We start from the raw sequence: 25,422 nt of genomic DNA, 5'->3' as shown, positions 1-25,422 counted from the left end.
ACCTAGAGGAGCTGACCTTCATGAGGGCTGTTTCCATGGAGTAAGACCATGGAGGATGGACCATAGGGGTCAATGAGAGTGAGGAAATTTCAAGGGCTTCAAGAGTCGGACACGACTGAGCGACTGAACTGAACTGAACTGAACTACCACAACAGAGAGTGGCTAATGCCTGGAATGGCTAGAAAGTTAACTTTAGTCTTGATAGATAAGGAAAGGCACCTCTATAAGAATGGGGTGGGACTTCTCTAGTGGCCCAGTGGTTAAGACTTCACCTTCCACTGCAGGGAGTGGAGGTTTGATTCCTGGTCAGGCAGCTAAGATCTCACATACCACGAGGCCAAATAACCAAATCATAAAACAGAAGCAATACTGTAACAAATTCAATAAAAGTTTTTAAAATGGCCCGCATTAAAAAAAAAAAAAAAAGGGCTAAAATGAGTAACTAAGCCTTCTTCCACCTTAAATAGCCTGAGCATGGAGAACTCCCCTGTGGTTAATGAGAACCAAGTTAGCTCAGAGACTTTGCCCCTGTATGAAAATATCTACAAAGGACTTCTACCTCAGGCTAGAATCTAGGGGTTAGGTGTTCAAGTTTTATTGTTATTACTTTTAATAGAAGCACATGTAATAGAATAAGCTTTGTGCAGCAGTGGAGATTTCATTAGAAACAATGGTAATAGATCATTGCTATTCATAAATATAGGTCTTCAGAAGTTACATTAATGCAGAGAGAAAGGATGTATTTTATAGAGATGCTAGCTGGTGACCTAATTCTAATCAATATTAAGAGGAAGAGGACATGTAACAAACCAAACTGGTCTAGAAAACCAGTGGGTGCTAGCTCAATGTTGAACCTAGATTTACACATCTGTTGCCAATTCTTTTTGCTACCAGTGTTCTTTGTTTTTTAATAAGAGCAACAGGCCCTCAACATTGGAAAGTATAGGAATGCAAAAAAAAATTGTGACAGTTCTGAAATCCACATACTCAAAAATTCAGCACTTTACAAGCACTGATTCTTTAGGGATGGCAGTATTCACTATTATGTTAATTAATTGCTCTTAAAATTGAATCATCATGACATACATTCTGAGGGTTTGTAGCTTTCCAAAAACAGTTATAAAACCTAAACGATAATTTATCTTTCATCTATGTGACTCACTTCTGAAATTGTGATCTCCTGTAAATCAAAAGTTCTGCAAAATCTGTACAATCTTTTGAACTCCAAACAATTCAGGAATGGAAAATAAGCTTGGGCTCCAGTTGCTCTCTGATTTCATGCACTGAATTTGGGCCGAATGCCTGAGCTTCTTAGAACTTCTTGTGTTCACCCCCCCTCTGGCTGTAATTAAATGTGCTCAGATGTCTTGTCCTATCAGCTATTGGGAGTGTGACAAGCTTGGTCTCATGGGCCCTTTTCATTTTTAAGAAGATTCAATCTGAGGAAGCAGCTCAGGAAATCTCAGACGAAGTTTCTTTTTTCCCCCACCTGAGTTTTTGGACTACACATAAACTAAATCTTTATACTCTGCTGGGACTGTTCTAAACAGCATCAAAACCAGGAGGTCAAAGGCATGAGCTCAAAGAACACTCACAATCTTGATCATCTTCTCCATCACATCAGATGACAAGCCAGATTTGCAAAGGTCACTGCACGGCTTCCCTGATTATGCAGTGTGTGCTAGACATACCAAATGCCTCTGGGTGAACTGAATAAACTGTTGAAATGTTCCCCCCACTTTCATGAAAGGTGCCCCAACTGAAACAAGGGGAACTGCTGTCTTATGTTTAGATCAAAGTATAATCATCTGGGGGTATTTATTTAGAATGCAGGTTCCTGGGCATCATGTGGAATCCAAATTTCCGAGGGTCCATCTCAGAAATGTGTACTTTAAACAAGATTCTTAGGTACTCTCTGAAGTCCGAGACATACTATTTTAGGCTGCACTAGCTCATGGGTGCTATATCATTAGAGAAAATGAAAATGTCTGAAAAGGTATGAGAGGTTGCATTTGGTTCAAGCATTACACATCAGATACTCCTGATTTAGAGGACCTTGAAAAAAGAAGAGTTAAATATAGTGAGTACAGAGGAGACTGTCAATTGACCCTTAATCCCCATTCCCATTCTCTCTGACCATATTCTTCTGTATTGTAGTGGCTTCAAAATTAAAATTTCCATGTCTTGGATTCCTTTGCAGTTAGCGATGGTTGCAGATGTGACTTAGGTTTTATCAGTCAGGCACAACTCTGTAAGATTTGATATGGAAAGAAAATCCAGGAGAAGAGAAGCTGGATGGATGCTGGGCAGGCATTTTGCTGAGTGGTGGTTGGCGGGGTGGGGGGCAGGGAGGGCCTGCCATCAGGAGCAGTCCTGGCTGGACAGCACCGGCTATATGTAGCTGCTTCACAGGCTGCCTCGGACTTAACTGCGTTCTGGGTGTGGGAGTGTTCTGAAATCTCAACCTGTTCTTCTCGCCCTTCCAGTGGTTTCATAAGCCATCAAATATATTTCAATATATCCCTTAATGTTTAACCTAGCTAGAGTAGATTGTATTATCTGCAATTAAACCCCAAGCAATGCTAGGAGAGAAACATTTAAGTTACTGAGCATTTATTTCTCACAAAGGTCAGTCTAAACTCTGCTTAGGAATTTTCCATTAATATTTCAAAATTCAAATTGTAAAATAAGAATCATTTTTTTTTTTCTTTTAAAGGCAGTTTTTGGTTGGCAATTCATGAGACTGTTAATGTAATTCTACCACCTGAAGCCCAGCAATCATGTATCTATGGCGTGCCTAAAACACGTTCCTCTGGTAATTCTACCACCTGAAGCCCAGCAAAGCATCTATTTTTGACATGCCCAGGACATGTCCCTCTGGTAACAGTATATTTTAACTGCAGGTTCACTGCTTATGAAAGAGATGAGATGATGTTTAGAAAAGAAGAAAATCAGCAAAGTAAGATGTAAATTCAAATCCTGATTCTGTCACTTACATGCTGCAAACTCCAACAAATTATGGAAACTCTGAGGTTCCTTTTGGATTTCTCATGGTGATAACATTCCTTTGGATATTTGAAAAGATTAGTAAAGAAGACTGTGTTATATAAAGCAGTTATACAAAGGGACTGGCACCCAGGAGACCAAGACATGACTGTTAAAGCTATGCATGTGTGCATGCTCAGTCACGTCCAACTCTTTGCTACCCCACAGACTATAGCCTGCCAGGCTCCTCTGTCGTGGGATTACCCAGGCAAGAACACTGGGGTGGGTTGCCATTTCCTTCTCCAGGGGATCTTCCCAACCCAGGGATTGGACCCGTATCTCCTGTACTGGTAGGCAAATTCTTTACCACTGCACCACCTGGGAATCCCATTAAAGCTATACTGGCATATCTTGGATTGCAGGGTCAGTTCTAGACCACCGCAATAAAGCAAGCAAGTCACACTAATACGTTGGTTTCCCATCACATACAAAAGTTGTATTTACACTATGCCATCACCTATCAAGTGCGCAATAGCCTAACAACTAAAACAATGTATAGAACTTAATTAGAAAACACTTTATTGTTAAAGAATGCTGCCTATCATCTGAGCCTTCAGTGAGTCACAGAAGTCACAGGAAACATCACTGATCACAGATCACCGTATTATAATAACGACAAAGTTTGAGACATTGCAAAAAGCTGTGACACAGACACACAAAGTGAGCAAGTGCTATTGGAAAAGTGATGCTGAAAGCCATGGCCCAGGCAGGGATGCCATAAGCCTTCAGTCTGTTTAAAAAAAAAAAAACAATATCTAGGAAGCACAATAAAGTGAAGCATAATAAAAGAAGGTATGCCTGGAGTTATTTTATCATTACTCCCCTGAGCTTAGATTCGGATCAGCTCTCCCAGCAGCAACAGGCTCATCTCCACCTGGAGCAAAAGTGAAATGGAATTGTTTGGGCAATGGGTGAATGTTAACCCAAATAGTAGAGTTTCAAAAGTCAACTTCAGCTTTAGTAATAATCCAAGACGGTTTTAGAAAACAGTGTGTTTACTCAGGCACAGAGAACCGTTATAGAGTGCGGGAGTGGGAGGCAGTGATTCTACAACCAGGCTGCTCTAGATTTAATCTCTACTCTGCCACAGATTTGCCTCATGGCCTTTGGAAAGTTATCTTTCTCTGCTTGAGTTTCCTCACCTGTAACATGGCCCTAATGATGGAACTCACTTCACAAGCTTTTTGAGGACTAAGTTACACATGCACTTGGTATGGAGTCTCTCACAGCTAGCTCACCCTCCTAGATGCCCACTACTGTGGATGTCAATGCTGTCTTTTCAACCACACCTAGAACAAGCATCCCCAGTAATGTCATTTCCAGACCTGAAGCCTGGCGGCTCAAGCTCCAACCCTGAGCACCATCCTTGATCCTTCCCATTCCCCTAGTTCCACACTGACTCTGTCGAGTCCTGTTGGTTCTACCAGCAAAATAAAGTCTTGAAACACTCACTTCCCTCCGTCTCATCTCGGAGCAGTACCACTTGTCCCCAGCTCCATCAGTCTTGCCGGGAAGACTCCAAGGACCTTCTAAATAGCCTCCTTCGCTTCCATGCCTGCTACTCACAAGACTGTGGTCTTCAGGCATTGCAAATCACCACCACCTGCTTACAACCTCGGAATGCCTTTCCATTACATTTATGATAAAATGCACATCCCTATCAAGGTCTCCAAGGCCCTATTTAACACAGACTTGTCCTGCTCCATGCTCAGTCTCACCATGCCTCTCCCCTCACCATACTCCAGCTCCACTGGCCTCCTTTCTGGTCCTTAAACACCGGGGATATATTTCTGCCCTAAGCTGTTGTACCACCCTTACAAGCTTTCTCCCTCTTGGGCTGTGAATGAGGCAAATCTTTCTGATCATTCAGGACTCAGTTCAGATATCACCTTCTGGGAAAAACCTTCCCAGGTGACCTGCCTTAAGCAGGTTGAGCACTCTCAGATCACAGTTTTATTTCCACTGAAGCACTTTTCATCAGAAATTATGAGAAAACTGTCTTGATGGCTCAATTCATTTATTCTTATCCCTGTTCCTTCTGACAAGTGGGAAAATGGGGTGAAGAGGAGGATACTGCTATCGTTGTTCATCATTCTTATCTCTAGCTCCTTGAACTACTTAAGCACGCCTACCATCTCTTTTATATAGTACAGACCTGGTGGGAGCATGCGTAAAAGTGTTTGCATACAGAATAAACTCGGGTATGTGGAAGGAGGCACAGGTGAAGCCAGGATACTGTGTGATTCAATCCTTAGCAGATGGTATCCTTATTCACATGAAACTGGCATTACCCACCAGGCAGGCTTGTTACCCCCTGGAGAAGGAAATGGCAACCCACCCCAGGACTCTTGCCTGGAGAATCCCCATGGACAGAGGAGCCTGGCGGGCTACAGTTCATGGGGTCACACAAAGTTGGACATGGCTGAAGCGAGTTAGCATGCTTGTTACCTGTCTCCTGCTCTTGAGTTTGAGCCCCATAAGGCAGGTACTTTCTGTCTCTCACTGTTTTGTCCAGGGTGAGTAGAGCAGTGCTAAATACAGAGGAGCTTCTCATTAACATGTATAAAATAAATCCATAATGAATGAAGGATAAGATGAATCAATGAATGAAGGATAAATGAAACAGTTTTGCTCGTCCATTGGGCATAAACCACTGTCTTCCTTCCGAATCCACTAACTGCCAAAGCCTAATGATGACACATATGAAGGTTGCGACATTTTCTTAATTATCCAAAATGCAACATCAGCTAAATGCCTTTCAGTTTGAATTTTAAACCATTTTCTTTGTACCTTTAAATACTTTTCTAGCCCCATGAAAATGGAAAATAAGGATATAAAACCAAGGCTACCCTATAAGCCCCATGAAAAGCAGGAATGATGTGCTTTCTTCACTACTGTAGCTCTAGCCTCTAGCACAGTGCTCTGCTAAATGCTAAATAAACTAAATGTTTTTACTGGCATATTTGGCCAAAATGTGGTAATAACCCAAAGTACTGACCTGCCTATAAAATCCCAATTCCCTTTCTAAAGGAACTAGATGAGTATCACGTGCAGTTACTTTCTTTTATTGACTCAACAAAGGCATTAAAAAAAAAAAAAAAAAAAGACCTGGAATGCAGACACTTTCCTATAGTAAGTTCAGTGGAAGTTAAGTACAATTCTACACTCTTATTTAGAATTCAGGATAAGATGCATCTATAAATTTCTCCCTGTTTCCCCAGCCAACTGCAATCTATCAAAATTTCTAAAGCAGTCATTCATAAAAAATTATTCACGGTGGCTCTGCACTGGGAAACACATGCAGGGAATATGATTTCACTAGGGAGCAGGCACATTCAGAAGTGATGACATAGGTTAAGCTTTTAAATGCTAATCTTATCTTTTCCCAAAGCACTGGTTGACTCTATCTGTCATCCCTACTGAAGCAGGCAAAAAAAAAAAAAAAAAAACTCACAGAACTAAATGACTTTTTTTATGTCATCAGACCCATTCCTAGTTTGACTAAAGAATAAAAACAACCACCTTTTCTTCAGAGCAACACAGGCATAATATCACCATTCCCTTCTTGCAAGACTTGTTTGCAAGAAACAGAAAGCTGCATGCCAGACTACACAGGAGTGGACTCAGATGGCACTGCCCTCACCACCACCCCCTCCAAAATAGACATTTTCATGCTAATGAGCATGACTACTCTGCAAGCTCTTTTATTGCGATTTTTCACCAAGATAGCCATAGAGTTGTGCTTAGCATTCTCCATAATATGACTATGTAGGAAGAGACTCCAAAATCACTAGAGAAAGGAAGATGTAAGACAGAAATAAAAAAGGAAGACTTTTTAACAATGTACCAGGATGTAAGGAGTGGCATCACACACTTTTTATAATTACTAGCTTTTAAAAGGTTCTCAGTTAACAATCTTCAAAGGAAATGTCAACTATTTTGTGTTCTGAAATTCTTTCTCAGAGATGACCTGAAAGATGATCAATTAAGTTTCCTTGTATAATAAGACAAAAGGAGAATATGGAAACTGTACTTTAAACCCGCAAGCCTTAACTCTAAAAAAATCCTAGAGGAAAAAAAAAGAAAGGAAGGAATTTTTCCTTGGGTCAAGAAAGAAGATGAGTGAGTATCCATTGCAAAACTGTTCTTTGGGCTTTTTTCAAAGCAGCTGTTTTGCTGAGGAATCAAAAGTGGATAGAGGGATACATACAAACATGGAGAGTGCTTGGAGAGCAAAGAGATTCTCTCACTATACAGGAAAGAATGGGAATCCAGTTCCTCAGGAAATGAAGACAGGGCCGTGTATCCAACTAAATGAAATTGCAAAGATATGTTTCAGCTGCCGTATGATTCGAGTGCCAAATCTGCATGTCAAATTTATTGTTTAATTTTTGTGTGTCATCTCCCCTTCTCATGTATGGTACTTTTTGGAGCTTTTGTTTGTAAATGGAGACAGGAGGTAGATTTTGCTCCTTATAATGTAGTATTATCCAAAACTTAAAAAGTTTTTACAGATTTCAGAAATGCTAACCTTTCAGTTCTACACCCCAAACCAAGCAGCTTACCTGATTAGAAAAAAAATAAAAGTAAAACTAGGGCATGCTCTAAGGTTGCATAACTTTAACAACTTCAGAACTTTTGAAAACTTGGCATCAAAATAGTTCTGTGTTTAAGAACACTGTGTTATAAGTGGTATCATTGCCTTGGGTCACTAAGATGGTAGCTTCTAATCACAGATAAAATTTGAAAACATCACTTCATGTTAAATCCTTCTCCAACTTTCTTCCTGCACACTTAAATACATCTTTGATCCTGAGTACTGAAACATCATTTTTGCTAAATTCCTTAATCACATCAATCTTAAATCCGTAAATATCACTAGGCTGAACCATCTAAAGTTCTCATATTGTCTATCGTCTCATATTTCTTTCATCACTTTCTTGATAGAGATTATACACATCAGTGTATAATCCTTCACAACATCCTTCCCTTGTCTGTTGCACTGGCTAACCATTAACCAACCCAAACTGTGAAAAGAAAATATGAAAGGAAGCTTCTTGAATGTGGGTAAGCTGGAAAGAATTTCATTTATTCTATTTATGACAGTCTTATTCATTATTATGTATCAAGAAAAACATCTTACCTAAGCAAAAAGAGAAAATGTCAGCAATACTAATACCAAGCAAACAAACTGGGTTTAAGACTAACTAGTTGAAAGATGCTGAGCAACTTACACAACCTACCTATTCCTGTTCTGTAAATGGAAGGGATCACATGACCAGACTCGTAAGTGGAGAAACTAGTGCAGATACAAGTATGTGACACACTTAGGTCAGGACCTGGCACACCAAATGAGAATCAGAATCAGCATTTTCTTTACCATTATCAGTGGCAGTATCATCTCCTAAAATCCTTTCTGGCTCTTAGACCCTATATAATCTTGAATTAGCCAGCACCATCTCAACCTGCTGTTCAACCTAGTGTGTTATTTCCTTAAAGATGGCCAGCAACTTGACCCACCCAACTCTTTTTTTAATCCATAGTCTACCTTCTTCTACAACCCCAAGTGGCCAACTTATCTCTCCAAACAGAAGTATGTTTGAACAACGTATGTTTGTGCCAAGTGGTACTGCATGCACGGTTATATGCATTTCCTAGGTATGACATCAGTGCATGATTGATGTTCCTCCTACCTTCCAAATCGCCCTCCGTGGTACTACCCCATGCGTCAACCAAGGTCAGCAGGCATTAAACTGATAAGCAGTCTGACCCATGCTTAGAAGGCTATAGTCAAAGATTCAGTAGAACAGCTGATGTGATTCATGCACTCATAGTTTGGTTCCAAAAACCTTAATAAGATTTTGGTATTGTACCACTAGCTGAGGATATCAACATGAACCAATTTAGCCACATAGGCAAATAAGAAAATTTTGTTATATTGTTTTATATATATATATATATATATATATATATAAAACGCTATAGAAGCATGGGGTAAGATCACTAAATACAGGGGGAGTGGAGGCAGGGAAGAAGGGCAACAGACTTCAGGGAGGGCTTCTAAGAAGAGGAACCATTTCAGGTAGATCAACTGGAGGATAAAGAGGGGCTATTGGGGCTTTCAAGACCAAGTGCAGCGTGGAGTATATCACTGTTTCACTGCACGTTGGTTAGGTGACACTGGCATGAAATTTACCACTGAGGGAGCAGGGGAGATAAGCAACAGCCAAATTGCAGAGAATCCTGTACAGTGTGTTGAGGGTTTGGACTTTATCCTGCAGGTAATATAAAGTCAGTGGAAGATTTTAACCAGGGCAGCCACATGATCAAACTTCTTTAATAATCTGGACTGTGTACATTACAGAGAATCTTTAACATTACAGAATTCACTCTTCATTTCGTTGAGTTATGAAATCGATGCCGTCAGAGAGACGAACTCTATACCAACACCATAGAGTTGAATTCAGGATGCGGATTCTTGTGCAGTCAGTCAAGTGCTTGTTTTGACTCTGCTGCATTGCCCCTCATGTGCCAGGGCACAATTTTCAAGGAAAGATGCAAAAAGCCCCTTTATAACCTAACTCTCCTCTTAAATAACTTATAACACACATATCAATGATTCACCCCATTCTCCTTTGGGCCTTAAAAGAATGGACACACCTTTTTTTTTTTTTTTCCCCTTTTTCAACATTTAAAAGAGATCTTTTTTGCTTTTGAGTTTCACTTGAGTCTTGACTCAAGTTGTTATGCTAAAGCCTACTGTGAATTGAGCCCAAAGTTATTTCACGCTTCTCTGGATTGATAACTTAATTGTTGAAGTCATGAGAGTCAAAGATTCAATCAAGAAACCTCTAGAAACAGTCTTAGATTATGCAATGTCAGGAAATAGGAGCTGTTTTCTGTCTTCCGCAAGTCAGCACCCCATCAAAAGGAACACAACAGTTTAATGTTCTGTCCAAGAAGGGAATGCTTGTTTACCTGAAATAATGGACTGATAAAAGTAATTTGCATCTGGTCGTGATTGATACAACACTTACTTGAAGATTAACCTCAACAATCAAGCCCTTAAACTCTAAAACACCATCACCCACAAGAAAATAAAACCTGAATTTATAATGCAAACATCCCCAAACTGTTGATCCTACACCCATGCAAATTCAATGCATGCAGACAAAACCAAAAAAAAAAAAAAAAATGCAACCAACTGAATGCAAAAATGAATTTTGCTCGAAATCAACTAACATTTACCTAGGTTTTCCTGGGTATCTGGCATGGAACAGTCCTTCTCATGCATTGGCTCCTTTAATCCTCAAAACCACCTGATGAGTTAAACATTATTATAAATGTCATCTTACAAATGAAAAAGTCAGAATGTTAAAAGAATTAAGTGACTCAAAGTCACTCCAATTTGAAGAGGTGACTCCATACCTATGTGTCTCCAAAACTATTAATACATACTATATGAAGCAGTGTGAGGCTCACTTTGGGAGACATTAATAAACTCAAATTTTTCATTATTTAGAAAGTTGGACTTATTCATTACTCAGGGCTTAGAATAATAGCATGACTATAGGCCTCTGAATGAAACAACACAGTGTGAGGAGCACTGGTCTATTAAGTATCTCTGTCTCACACAACAACTGGTGATGCAGTCAAGACAAGCATCAGCATCCTTGGTTTCAAAGCAGGAGGCTGACCCACATCCAGACCCTTACTAGTCTCGGTTCATGGCTACACAAGCCCATTTCCCATAATCCCTCTTTGCTTTTCAGCTTTTCAGTGACAACAGGTTTAAATAATTGTATCTATTACACAAGTGGAGTAAGAGACAGAGCAGACTGATCCATACGGATTTGTTGGCTGGCGTCTTCCAGTCCCTAAAGATTAGAGATACCACTCATTGAACATAAGTTCTGGGTCAGCCAATTTCTATACATTATCTCATGTGATCTTTGCATTCTTCCAACTATATTTTATTACCCTTACTACCCCATTATACAGGTAGGAACACTGAGGCCCAGAGAAAGAAAGTGGGTCTTGGTGAGTAACAAGATTAAGGACTTAAGCCTCATTCTAACTCCAAAGTCCATGCTCCTTTGAGTGTCTGACGAGGCCAATGAATCAAACACTTACACAGTCACAATTTAGTGCTTAATAGTATAGCGGGAAAACATGTGTTCAGTCTGAAAAGCACTTTTTTATAATAGTACAATTCTGTGAGTGACAATCACAAAGTAGAGATGCTATGCTATGCTAAGTCACTTCAGTCGTGTCCGACGCTGTGTGACCCCATAGACGGCAGCCCACCAGGCTCCCCCGTCCCTGGAATTCTCCAGGCAAGAACACTGGAGTGGGTTGCCATTTCCTTCTCCAATGCATGAAAGTGAAAAGAGAAAGTGAAGTCGCTCAGTCGTGTCCAACTCTTAGCGACCCCAAGGACTGCAGCCTACCAGGCTCCTCCATCCATGGGATTTTCCAGGCAAGAGGACTGGAGTGGGGTGCCATCGCCTTCTCCGAAAGTAGATAATACGACACTATTTTTAGGTTAAAAAGCTGCAAAGTATTATTCCACTTTACAAGAGAGGAAATTCAGTTTAGAGAAGGCTAAGCCAAATTACGGAGAAGGCAATGGCACCCCACTCCAGTACTCTTGCCTGGAAAATCCCATGGACAGAAGGGCTTGGTGGGCTGTAGTCCATGGGGTCGCTAGGAGTCTGACACGACTGAGCGACTTCATTTTATTTTTTCACTTTCATGCATTGGAGAAGGAAATGGCAACCCACTCCAGTGTTCTTGCCTGGAGAATCCCAGGGATGGGGGAGCCTGGTAGGCTGCCGTCTACGGGGTCGCGCAGAGTCGGACACGACTGAAGTGACTTAGCAGCAGCAGCAGCAGCAAGCCAAATTAGCTAATTTGCCTAAGATCCCTTTGAAAGCTAGAATCAAGAGCTAGAGGTAAAACCTAGGTGCTTTTGACACAAAAGCCACGCTCTTTCCTTTCTCCCTCAACAAGTGGCTATATTTCTGTTGATGCAGAAAACGACTGCTCATCCCAGACAGGGAAAGGAGATCACTCACCAATTCAGGGGAAGGACTCATGGTCTGTACCCCCAATTCCAGGTAGAGCACAGGGCTGAGGAATGCAGGCTCTGGTTCCAGACCGCCTGGTTCCTAGGCCAGCTCCGCCACGTGTTAGCACTATGACCTTGGGCACACAATAGAAAGAACTAACTTTGCTCTAGGTAAACTATCTTGTGATTATAAGTATACACATTTAGCTCTTTTTTAGTTTTTTTTTTTTTTTTTTTTTCGGTTAGAGTAGGGAATGAAAACAATTATTTAGGACTAAAGTTAATTCTAGGTATTTGGATAAATTGCTTCAATTTTCTGTTTCATTCTGACAATGGAGATTTTGCAGTGAAAGTCACTTTAAAACACAAGGCTTCGTTGCTATTGATAAGCTTGGCTGTGGTGGTGGTTTAGTCACTAAGTCATGTCCGATTCTTTGCGACCCCATGGACCGTAGCCCGCCAGGCTCCTCTGTCCATGGAATTCTTCAGGCAAGAATACTGGAGTGGGTTGCCATTCCCTTCTCCAGGGGATCTTCCTGACCCAGGGATTGAACAAACATCTCCTGCATTGGCAGGCAGATTCTTTACCACTGAGCCACCAGGGAAGCCATCTGTTCAATATAAACGTAAGTTTACCATTTGTTTAATGCTAATGATTACTGTGAATATTTACTTAGGATTCCCTAGGTGCCTGACACTGGACTAAGGGCTTTTTGTGGATTATTTCACATAATTTTCACAACCACCTTTGAGAAATGTACTGTTCTCCCTTTTGGCAGATAGGGAAACCAAGGCTCAGAGGATCAGCAGGCCATCTAACCAAAGCAGGCCATCCAACTGCTGTCTGTTTAGTTCTGTTCAGCTTATCACACCTCTGTTCTGCTGTTTTCTTTCACCTGTGTTCTAATGATTCCAGGATCTCTTAAAGAACACTTTCATTTCCACTAAACTGATAAGTTACAAAGTGATGCTGCCACCAAGGATGCTCCAACAGTCATTTGTTGCAAAAAATCATAATATCAATGCAGAAAATGAATTTTTACTATTCATGCAGTTGGACTGATAGGGAATTACAAAGCAAAGGTCACAACTTTAACAGCTGGTAGCTTTAGCAAAAAGACATTATTCAGTAGTTTTCCAAAAATGATCACAGTCACTGACAATTGTCTTCAGAAACAGCATGAAAAGAGTCAGAGCTAATTGATTAAGGTAATCCTTGAAACAGCTTTCTTCTCCCACGAAGTTATTTTGCAACAATTTTCAAATATTTAACAACCTTCCCCTCTGCCAACAAAAGTACCATTTTATTTGACAGACACCAAGAACTTGGCAGTGACTCTTAATTCCATAAAATAAAATGGCATTTTTCCAGTTAACAAGGGGCCTCCCTCACAATGGGTCAGCAGAGGCAAGCATCTGATGGCTAGGGAGACTGAGGACCAAGCTGGGCTCCCAGACTGTGGGAGTGTTACTGCTCTTCACCGCCATTTACACTCCTGGGTGGTCCTGGGAGCTGAGTCAGAAGCAACCCTTCACTCACCCCAGGAGCTCTGCTTTGCCTGCTCAGCCTTCCCCTTATAAGATTAAAAAACCATCATCTTCACATACACTTTTTTTTTTAAGTCTCAAAGCTTACAGATTATATGTATATTAAACATAGGTGCATTCCATTGACGTGGTTCAGTGGAATCTAGTTTGTAGAATTAAACAGGCTTGGCTTCAAATCCAAACTCTTCCACTTATGTGCATTTTGCCCCACTTGTAATCTTGGGCAAGTGTTCTTAATCTCTTTGAACTTTAGTTTCCTTATTTGTTGAAAAAATGATGTCAATAAGGATATCTGCTTCATAAGATTTTTTTTTTTTTTGGCTAGAATCAAATGAGAAATTCCTGTGCAGTCTGGCCTAGTGCCTCAGGTATGGTGAGTAATCAATGGGTATTAACTATTAGTTAGTCTTTTTATTTCCTTATTCTTCATTTTGTTAAGCAGCTTGTCTTTTGGCCCATTTTGTATGCCTGTTACCGTCGTAGCAAGGGGGAAAATGAGGTAGAGGATGTAAAACTGGAGGAAAATTCTGTTTAGTCTGCTAGGAGTGCTGAAGAAGGTAGATTGTGTATAAAGAAGGCAGTTAAGGTATAAAGCTCTATTTTTTTTTTTTTAACTTTTCTGTTGGAGTAATAGTTGATTAACAATGTTGTATTCATTTCAGGTGTACAAAGTGATTCAGTTATACAAACACGTGTATCTATTCTTTTTTCAGTTCTTTTCCCATTTAGGTTGTTACATAATATTAAGTAGAGTTCCCTGTGCTATACAAGAGGTCCTTGTTGGTTATCCATTTTAAAAATAGCAGTGTGTACCTATCAATCCCAAATTCCCCAACTATCCCAAGCTCTATTATCTTAATGCACTTATTCATGCAAGCCCTATACCCAAAGTGAGGAAATGCGAATAATGCATTTATGTCTTTCAGTATGTGGATTTGCGGAAAGGTTCTGTGATTTGCTCTTCTTGCTGAGAAGAAACTGGTTATTTACTAGGAGCAAGTCCCTGTGCCCTTACACAGCCTATCTCACTTAATCACGACGTCAATACTAGCCACAGGTAGTTATTTCTGCACCCATTTTAGAGACTGGGAAAGTAAAGCTCAGAGAGAAATACTTACTGAAGAGCACACTGCTAGTAAGTGGCAGAACCACTGCTGTGTTTGCTTCAGTCCAGTGTTTTTTGTATTCTCACATGCCCACCAGTTTTGATTAGTAAATAGCGCATATTCACTGAAAATTAATGCTGTAAATGGGGACCAAAGTAGCCTTTCCAATCATTAACCAAACATTTCTGTGTATGACACAGCCAGGACAGTAGTTAAAATTTGCCTACTGTTAAAAAAAAGAAAGAAAGAAAGAAAAAGGCTTCTTAAACAGGTTATTGACACTTAACAACCGGATATCAGGCATTTATTCATTCCACAATTTTCCATTTATTTTCATTGAGCCTCTAGTATGAACCACTCCACAAAATTTTTGCTACCAAATTCTATTACAGGCAGCTGTTTTTAATATCTGACTGCATTTGTTTTTGACTCAATGTTCTTCTGAGCAGACTGTGTATCTTTGAGGTTCTGAATAAGCTCCACTAATGGACTGCAGTCATGCCAACTGAATCTCTGGGTGTTGATCATGACCAGAAAACCCTTTGAGTTAACAAGGAAAAGACTTTATCTTGGTTTCCTCATCTGTGAAATGGGACTTAAGAAGAAAAGGTCTGAATTCACTCATCTTGGAACTGTTTTCTACTAAGTGCTATTTTGGCATAATCTTATTATCAGGGTGGTTTGATTTTACAAAATAATCATGAAAGCTATTTAAAATGGCTACACATTTAAATGTCAAATGCTTGACACAAACTGTACTAAATATCATTCCTTCAAGCCAAATCATTTATGTGTGACATTTATAAATAAATGCAAACAATAAATGGTCAAATCAACTTGGGGGTTAGAAGTCTATGGAATTAAGAATATAAAAGATCCGAGTTTCAAATGGGGGACTATTTTTTATAGTTCACTATTTCCTAGTACTGTTCAGACATAGAGTACCATTATGGCTACAGTACGTTATAAACAAATGTGTCCTAAAGTTTTAAAATACTTTCCTGGGCAGGGGTTAAGAATTAGAAAAAACAAAAACAATATTGTTACAATTTGTTGCATAACAATGGAAAGATTATATAAACCCTACTTTGTAGTTCTATGTTTTTCTGCTGCTGCTGCTGCTGCTGCTGAGTCGCTTCAGTTGTGTCCGACTCTGTGCGACCCCATAGATGGCAGCCCATCAGGCTCCCCTGTCCCTGGGATTCTCCAGGCAAGAACACTGGAGTGGGTTGCCATTTCCTTCTCCAGTGCATTAAAGTGAAAAGTGAAAGTGAAGTCGCTCAGTCGTGTCCGACTCTTAGCGACCCCATGGACTGCAGCCTACGAGGCTCCTCCGTCCATGGGATTTTCCAGGCAGGAGTACTGGAGTGGGGTGCCATTGCCTTCTCCGTCTATGTTTTTCTACATAGAATTAATTTCATCCAGTATTAAAAACATTTTGCTAATAACTTCTTTTGGATTTTTCATGAATGTTTTCTGACTTCTTTACTATTCCAGCATTTTAGCACCCACTTGGGACCATCTGGAGGCATAAAGCACAGAGCCAGTTCCTGTAGTGTGATAATAAATCTAATAAGCAGTAGAATGACCTGCGTTCATTCTCTGCCTAACAGAACACATCAGAGATCTCTGGGTAGGGCTGGCTGAAGGTAGCAGCTTTCTAAAATTGCCAGAGATCCAATCACAGAGGTTTTAGTCGATCATCAGAAATGGAAATCCCTAATGCAGTGACTATTTCAGAAGTGTTAAACTGTAGGTTTACACAGAGCCATAAATAATGATGTGCAACTGCTAGGGTTTGTTTTGCAATCCTTGGCTTTTCTAGATCACATTAGAAACCATCTTATATGAAACATCTCTACCCTTCCTCCTTCCTCCCATCTAAAGTTCTGCAGTGAATGTCAATTTTAATAACCATCTATAAGTCCCCCCACTCCAATATTCTTGCCTAGAGGATGCCATAGACAGAGGAGCATGGCAAGCTACAGTTCATGGGATCGCAAGAGTTGGACACGAGTTAGCGCTATCTTTCTTTTCTTTCTTATAAGGACAACACATTCCAGGAGAGGGGCAAAGCCTTTATAACACAACCTACTTTCTCTGCAACACTCTTCTTGGAAATCAAGAGATTCGTGTCTTCATAAGGCATCTAGGAAGGCTTCAGAAAGGGACCCCAAGTAAACAGTCGAAAACTCAGTAAAACAGTCTGTGACAATAGATTACCATTATTACGCTGTAATTTTTAGAGGCAACTCGGTTTACTACCACTCAAACACTGGCATTTAGAAGAAACAGGCCAATTACCAGATGTGATTCAGTCCTGGACTTTTGGTAAAGACACTTAAAAGGAAAGGTCCTTGGCTTCAGAGATTTCAGGTCAAGGTGACAAAGAGGCAAAAGTGCTAAGCACCCACAGGGCTTTTACACAAAAGGTGAACTTCTGCTCCTGAAAGGGCAACAGAGTATGTGTATGTAAGACAAACAACGGCTCCCTCCAGGTTATGCTCTTTCTTTCCCGGTCTCCAGTGGTGGCACTGTACAGACAGGGTACATTAGACAGCAGGGCCACCCTTTCTGCAAAGGTGAAGGAGGCTGGGGCTTGCTTTTGCAAATGAGCAGTGACAGAGCTTTGCTCTTGCTCTCGTCTTGTACGCCCTTTTGCATGGTCACCCTGGAGAGCAAAGGCATTATTTGCAAGGCAACTGTCAGATTTCTGAGCTGCCGTCTGTGTGCCAGGAACACAGAAAAGGCACCCTAACTGCCCCCCTTAGAGACTACATTCTAATCAGCTGCACCGCAAGCCCCAAGGCAACAGCTTACACCTGCAAAGTCAAGCACTGAATTCTTGCATCCAGATAACCGAAAGATAGCCACTGCTGCTGTATCAAGTATCTGGATCACTGCCTCAATTCTGAACATGGTTTTAGTAGGAAGCTCGCTAGATTTTGCTGATGATGAGAGCAAATGGTACATTGTTGTCACTGTCACAGCTCTATTTTCTGCAGAATTTGTGGTCTTTTGCCTGGAAGAGGGGGGTCCAGTTGATCTTTGAATATTCTCATGTCAATCATGAGCAAAGTGGCTCTGGCTGCCAAGGAAATCCAGCTGCTGGCTACCAGGCTAGTCCCAGGTTCCAGTTCCGTCAGTTGGCAAGAGAAGCTAAGGAAAAGTCGCGAGTAAGAGGTGTTCCAGAGTGGTCCTAGACCTGCAAAAACCCAGGACACGGAGAGACTCAGATGGCAACGAGCCATCCTCAGGAACAGTCTCTCCCGGAGGCAGAAGAGCTGCTCCCTCCTTTCTCAGCCTCTGCGTCTCCAGCTGCAGACCCCTCCTCTTCACTCTCTTCTCAGGATTAACTCTAGGGCACGATATGACTAAGACTCAGTGACTTGCCCAAGACTTGTCTGAGACTCGCCCAAGACTACAGAGACTCAGTGACTGGCCCTGGATCCTGAGCCAAGTGCAGGACCCATACCTCTGATACCCTCCAAGAAAGCTCTCTCTATACATTTCTACTCCAGGCACACAGATATTAGAGACCGCAGGGGCAGAAATGACAAGCTAATATGGGGAGGCAGGCATACATTAGTTATGTAAGAGGACCTCTCTGGCTGCCTGACTTTTTCTTAAGATTCTTCTTCACATAAGAGAATTTAAAGATTGGAAGAGAGAAAGGAAAGATCCCCATTAGTGAGGGACACTGCTAAAATAGGAAGTGTAAACACCATTCTTTATAGAAAAAATATCGAGTAGTAGGTGAAAAGGCTAAAAGTAGAACAGTTTAAAGTGAAATCTCCTTCATTTTGCCCCACTGCATTTATTTTCCATATATATATATATATATGTTATATGGTTATACTCCATAACCATATATAAGACAATGGTTATGATTTCTATTCACACCAAAGCAATGACTACATGAACCTCAGGACAAATGGAAGCTTAAATGCCAACTGGTTCAAATATCTATTTGACTAGAACCTTAGAGAATTTTAAAAGTGTAAGACACTGAGAAATCACCTAGTCCTACTTTTTCATTTTACAGTGGAGGAAACTGAGGTCCAGAGAGATTCAAATACCTTCCCAAAGTCAGATAACATAGTATCTGTGCTAAAAAAGAACTCCATCCCCTAATAACCAAGTCAATGCAGCAACCTAGAAAAATAGGAAAATGTAGTCAAAAGACAAAGAGAGTTATATAAAGGACAGTCTTCCTGTCCTTCCTGACACACATTGTGATTTTAGAAAAAGGTCCCTGAGGCCTAATTATAAGAAAGTCACATTCCCCCCATCACCTCCATTTTTCTGGACAGAAGGAAATAGATAGAAATAGATAATGACAATCCTCTCCCACCCCCAGTAAACAGTTTTAGCATGCCCACAATTAAGTGAAAAGGCAAAAGCATCTCATGCATCTATAAATCAGTAAGGCTACAGTCAATGGTTTCTATGAGACAAAGTCCAAACAAAATAACCCTGAAAGCAGCATATATTAGAAAAGCATCCTGGTGTTTCTTCAATTTGTTTTCTAAATTGTTCCAACTACACAGGTGACTAACACCAAAAAGACAGTCTCCTGCAGCTGCTCATGATTCATGTACTAGAAAACAAAGATAAAAGATCATTCCTGACAGATTTATATCCAAATGCCTTACCCTAATTTACAAAAGGGAAAGTTAAGGTAATCAAGGAAAAAGAAAAAAATCTCCCAAAATTGCATAATGGGAAAAAAAAAAAAATGTCACCGCATGTTGCCTGTTGCCTGGTAAAGACAATAAAGAACGCTGCAGACATGAATCCTTGTCCTCACTCAGAACAGCAAGTTCAAAGAACATCAAGGACAAGAAGCTGACTCAGTCCCTTCTAAAACAAAATAACATAAATCCTCAGATTTCAGATTAGGGGGGCTCAGAAAGCGAGAGTGCGGAAATATGAAAGTGAATCAGAGATAGTGATATTTCCTTTTTCTATTTTCACTCTCTCATTTTCACTTTTAAAGAAAAAATTTTAAAGAATTTAGCATCTCCCATGCCATGGAGATAGCCCTTCTTTTCACACATTCTTGATTTGATGAGTACAAACACATATCAGCCTATAAAGTTGAATCCACAGATCCAGATTATCAAAATTTGGTATCTATGCTTTGATGGTTAAGCATCATTTACCTGCAAAAGCTAGTTTTATCTCTGGCTTTTAAGAGAGCCGGGAGGCAACTTTCTTCTAGGGATAATAAATTTAAGCTGTAACCACAGCAAGCCACTGGGCTGGGATATATAAAATCTCATTTAATCCTTACAAATCTTTATAACTATTTGATAATCATTGTACAGATTACAAAATGGAAATCCCAAGACGTTAAACCACGTGCCTGAAGTCATTTTTCTCACCAGTGGTAAAAGAGGAATTAGAATCAGTCTTGAAAAGCTAACGTTTAAGATCTCTTCACTATTTTTAGTGCTCCCTGGACATGGATGGGGAAGAGCACATGGAGTGGGGCTTGCCAGACCATGCAAGAACCTCCCATATTCAGACTAGCTACTTGGGGAAGAATTCATTCTTTTTAACATTATTGATGGTAATGGAAAGATTTCAATCACCTATCATTATAGAATAAATGTGACTCACCAATTTGCTATCTCCAAATCAGCAGTTAGATATACATAAAATTTGGCAATTTTAATTGGTTTGGCTCAGGCCTTCAGATTTCCATATGGTTATTTTCCTTGTTTTATGTTAAACGTAATCGATTTAGCACTTGAGTTTCAAAGTTTTGGCAGAATGTATCAATTAAAAGCTACATAAATTAGGACTGTTCAAAGCACACATTCCAAATGGAGTGATTTCTAAGGACAAGATTAAAAAATGCTCTTTTCATAAATGTTAAATTTTTCTATAAACTTGCATCATCACCCAGATGACAAACTTCACACAGACAAAAAAAAAAAGGGGGGGGGGGCGCAGAATATCTTCTTTGGAAAAACAAAAGCTAATAATCATTCTATTTGCTTCTTCTGAGAACTAATGTGTGCCTAACGTGGTCTTCTCTACACCATTTGCCAGACAGAATTTTCCTGTCTTCATATTTCTAAACCCGACAGCAGTTGTGAAAACTCTCACAAACCATCTCAAAACTAAAATGTAAGTACAACATCAATAAACATGGCATCAGCCCTGTTAAACTGATAGCACTTTCCTAATTGGTCTTGCAAATTAAGATGTCCGATTGTTATTATATGGTGAATATAGATGTTCTAAGCCAGAGACACAGTTCCCTTCAGAAACCGTAAAACCACACAATAAGGATAAAATACATTCAGAAATCTGAAAAATGCAAAACACTTTGATTTCTGTAGACTTGTGATTAAAACTTAACCGTTCAAACTGCTCCTCACGACTCCTGCCGTGTAATTATTGCCCATCTGCTGGTCCATCGCATGTGCTAAATAAATGAAAGAATCGTTTTTTCACACCTCAAGTGGTTGTTGGTGGAATTTCCACATTTACTTAGCTCGACTATAAGGCTAGAATGCCTCGTGTCCCTGTGATTCTTGGAGAGCTGCATAATTCAAGTATATTAATTTCTCATTTTATATCTTGGGTAATGGGTACACAACTGTTTGCTTTATTACAGAACTCGGGATTGATTCCATCTTTATAAATGACTATTTCAACTACTGAATATTAATAGCTATTCCACCTTTTCGAGTATAACATTAGATTCACTGGAACAATTGATCTCATCTCTTAATGTCAGATTACCTTATGCTATTTTCCCTCCGTACAGAGTTGCACTAGGAAATTTCTTTGTAACTTTTGGATTAGAAAATCTAAAAATATGAATGAGGACCTACGCACCCTCCCCCATTTCCACTGATTACTTCATTGATTTCATGTTATTTCCAGGGTCTCCTTCTTCAGTGCAAGAATGTGGAATTGCTAGAAGTATCCTTAAAGGAAACCTTGAAGGTCATTAGATCCCAGGCAATGAATGCCTTCATTCACCAAGGGCACTGCCCTCCTTTGCCTCCAGCCCTTCAGCATCAGCAAGTTCCCCCAAAGGGCTTGCACTTTTACTCAGCCTGAGCAGGTCACATTTCTAAAATACTTCCCTGTCTCCAACGTCCCTGGTCAGCAGTACTGATTCACTATCACCAAGGAGTTTCAGGCTAGTTCGACCTCTTTCTAGTTTTCAATGGAATTATTCCATGTAATCCGATTTACACAGCCATGTAATCAAAGTGAGAAAGGAGATTACAGAGCTCACCGTTTGTTTTGCAAAGCAAGCAAGGGTGCAAGGATCATCAATCCTACCGAGTCTAAGTTGACTTGATAGTACCGTCCCATACCACCCCCCACCCCCCACCCCCCACCTTTGGATTGTTGGTCATTAACCTGATCTGTCTCCAGAGATCTTGTTTAAATAGGAAGGTTTAGGCTCTTTTCCTGAACTGGAAGGTAGCGGGGTTCTCCACCCAGATCTCACTACTGCCATTCATATGAGCAGATGCTACTGTAACAAAGAATTGGTTCCCCGCCCATGCTTATTAATTTCACACAGCAGAAAGCATGTATAAGTCAAGTAATTACTTTAAAACTTCTGTTGCCAGTCTTCCACATTTGCATTTCAACAGCCCGCTGCGGTGATCCCAGGTGCTCTGCCTATAAACTAACCTGCTTGCAAGAAAGAAACCTGCGCTGCGCTCCTGTCCTCCGCCTTGGGCAGCTGCCCTAGAGACTACACAAACCTTTCTGCCAGGCCAAGTCCCAAACCCCTGCTCTTTTCCACACAATGTAATGGGCTCGGGTCTTTCTACTCCCTTCTGAATGCGTTGGTACCCTTCCCAGATCTAGACGTCTATTGAAACTGTGACACTGAGTGCGTCATTAAATAAAGCATTTTCAACATTCTAAACTGAAGACGTATACAATCTTTTCACCCGCCACTTCCACCCCCTCGACACGTGTCAAGAATTGCAATCTCCGACAGAACCTCTGGGGGGTGAGAGGGCAGCCTTACCTAACCCGCAGCAGATAACACAGAAAAATTCCTAAGGGGAGAAGTAAGAAGAGGTGAGACCTGGCGAAAAGAACTGTGGATGGGAGTGCCGCGCCGGCCCTTTAACAAGGGCAAGCCTGAGATATCTGCTGCAAGGAAAGAAAGGAAAAAAAAAAAAAAAACAACAACTAATTGTACCCCTAGACGGTGCTCTACCCTCTGTGCCTCTTGTGCATAATGCAAATTTTGCAGCACCGGGAATTACCTCCATAACTACCACCAGAGGTGCCCGTTAAAACACGCACGCGCGCACACTTATACAACTTCTTCTCTTCTGTAATGGAAGAAAGTGGGTACAATGTGGAGGTATTACCCTATCTAGAGCTCGCCTAGAGCCGCAAACCTGGCAGACGCCGCGGGAGCCAAGTTTCCCCCGGCTGGTGGGGCAGGTTCTCCGCCCAGCTGAGCGCGGCGAATAAGGACCTCGGGGTTGGCTCGGTTCCCGCGGCTGCACCGGAGTCCGCACGAGCCCGACACCCACACCCGAGCCACACAAAAATCTGAGTACGCGAGTGATCGAGCGTGGCGCGTGGGGAACTATTGTGTAATCTTCCCGAAATCCACGGGAAAATGTCTCCCGTGCAAGGACATGCCTTTCCGGAATAACTTCAACTCTCCGGCCAAAGAACAGATCCCTCTGTCTTACAGGAATTGCGGCTTCCAACTGACAGCTCCCAACTTACGGGCTACGGCTCCCAACTTGACACCCGCTCCCTCTCATCCCTCCCACTCCTCTCCAGGCTCACCCGGGCCGGGCGGCTGGGGCTCGAGCGCCTCTCCCGCCTCCACCACCCCCTCCAGGCTCGCCCGGCAGGCACAGCCCCGCACGCCGGGGCAGCTGGGGCCGGGACGCGCCGGCCTCCGGGCACGGTTTTTCTTGGAGAGCTGGCGAGCTCCCGGGCGCGCCCTACTTACTTGTGTCTTCTTCATAAGGAAAGGCAGCACTGTGATCCAGCCCAAGCAGCGGTGTGGCAACTCCGTTTAGCTGTTCTGGAGCTCCAGCATACTGCATGAGCAGCGGCTGCAGATAGTCCACGCATTGAGCCCGAGCGCAACGCCCGCTCCACTGCCAGTGCTTGGCGCGGCGATCCCTGTCCCGGCGCGAGGCGGTGAGCGAAGCCTGGGCCGGCGCGCCGCCAGCACTTTTATACGGCTCCCGCCCGCCTACTCCGGACACGCCTCCTTCTCTTCCGGAGCCCCGGGGAAGCAAGCCTGAGCTGGGGCAGGGGGCAGGGGGGCAGGGGGGCAGACCCTGGAGGGCGGCTGGAGCACCAGAAGTTGGACAGATCAAGCGAAGCGCGTTCCAGCGCTGGGGGGCTGGTGCGTGCAAGGCTGGGAGACTACTGGGGCGCGGGGGCGCCTAGGATGAAGGTGAACACGCTGCAGCCGCCACTCGCGCTGCGCGCCGGGCGCGGAGAGTCTCTGATCTGCCTCTTAGCCTGGCACGGCCGGGGGACTCAAGAGAAACCTTGAGCTTGGGCGAGGGCTGGCAGTTCCTTTTCTACTGCAGAGGCGGGGCTGGAAGGGTCACTCGGGGCCTAGCGAAGAATTCACCTAGTCCTGCTTAAGGGAAAAAAAATGTTTAAAGCTTAATTAGGATCTATATAGTTAGGCCATTGTCCCACTCCAATTTTTTTTAAACAATTACTTTAGTGAATGGATATTTAATCATTGAAATTATTGTTGACTCAGAGTTGAATGTTGCTAAGGGAGATGCTGTTTCCAGAGTGATTTACGGCTGCTGCTTTAGAAATTAAGATGGAAAGAGAGGCGGTAGGTAACAGGAGGTAGGTAACAGGCAGGCCACAGAACCAGGCAGTTTTGAAACCTGTACTTTCTGTTGTTGGAGAACGTTTTGGAGTCAGGTAATGCTACAACAACAATAATAGCTAAAACCACTGTGTGATGTACTTAATTACATACCAGGCGCTGTGCCTGAGAAGTGTTAGTACTTAACAGCGATTATCTCACTTAGATCCTCTCCACAAATCTATTATATAGGTCTTGTCATTTTTATTTCCATTTTATAGTTGATGAAACAGTCTTAGGTCAACTTCCCCAAATCACAGCTAGTAAATGGCAGAACTTAACTTGAATCCAGAGTCTTGGCTATACAGCTTTTAAAAATATTTAAAACAATTCTTGACTCTCTAAAGCCCCATTATATTTGTTCTTATTTCAGACCACTAAAAAGCATTTTATTAATTCTTTGAAGAAAGTATGTACTAGAGATTAATATGTCAATAATCTATAAGAAAAAATATGTAAATTGAGGAATTAGGTATTTTAATGAGTAGGATTCCAAATTAATTAATTCAGTGAGCCTTTTTAAAGAAATGAATATTTATATTATGGCATATGGCCATAAAACCTATAATCATGAAAAACAAGAAACTAGGTAAAATTTGAAGCTCATAGTATTAGTTTTCCATCACTGCTGTGACAAATAACCAAAACTTATTCACGTTAAACAACACGTATTTATTATCTTACAGTGTGGAGGTCAAAAGTCCAAAATGGATCTCCCGGGGCTAAATGTTGATAGGGCTGTGTTCCTTATAGAAGCTCTAGAGAATTCCTTTTCTTGCTTGTCCAGG

The 25,422-nt window shown here is 41.5% G+C and overlaps 1 protein-coding gene across 3 annotated transcripts in view; it reads right to left on the bottom strand.

Annotated features, from left to right (window-relative positions):
* Positions 1–23,960, bottom strand: part of KITLG (KIT ligand) — a 105,705-nt gene extending 81,745 nt beyond the window's left edge. For 2 of the 3 annotated variants that reach the window (XM_027543199.1, XM_027543201.1), the window contains exon 1: positions 23,741–23,958. In XM_027543199.1, the coding sequence (XP_027399000.1) occupies positions 23,741–23,755 (15 nt within the window). In that variant the 5' untranslated portion in view covers positions 23,756–23,958. Of the gene's footprint in view, positions 1–23,740 lie in introns of all 3 variants that reach the window. The other variant, XM_027543200.1, reaches the window with a different exon arrangement.
* Positions 23,961–25,422: the final 1,462 nt, after the last annotated feature.

Source organism: Bos indicus x Bos taurus, chromosome 5, assembly GCF_003369695.1.
Source record: "Bos indicus x Bos taurus breed Angus x Brahman F1 hybrid chromosome 5, Bos_hybrid_MaternalHap_v2.0, whole genome shotgun sequence".
NCBI lineage: Eukaryota > Metazoa > Chordata > Mammalia > Artiodactyla > Bovidae > Bos > Bos indicus x Bos taurus.
This window is presented reverse-complemented; position numbering and strand designations above follow the sequence as displayed.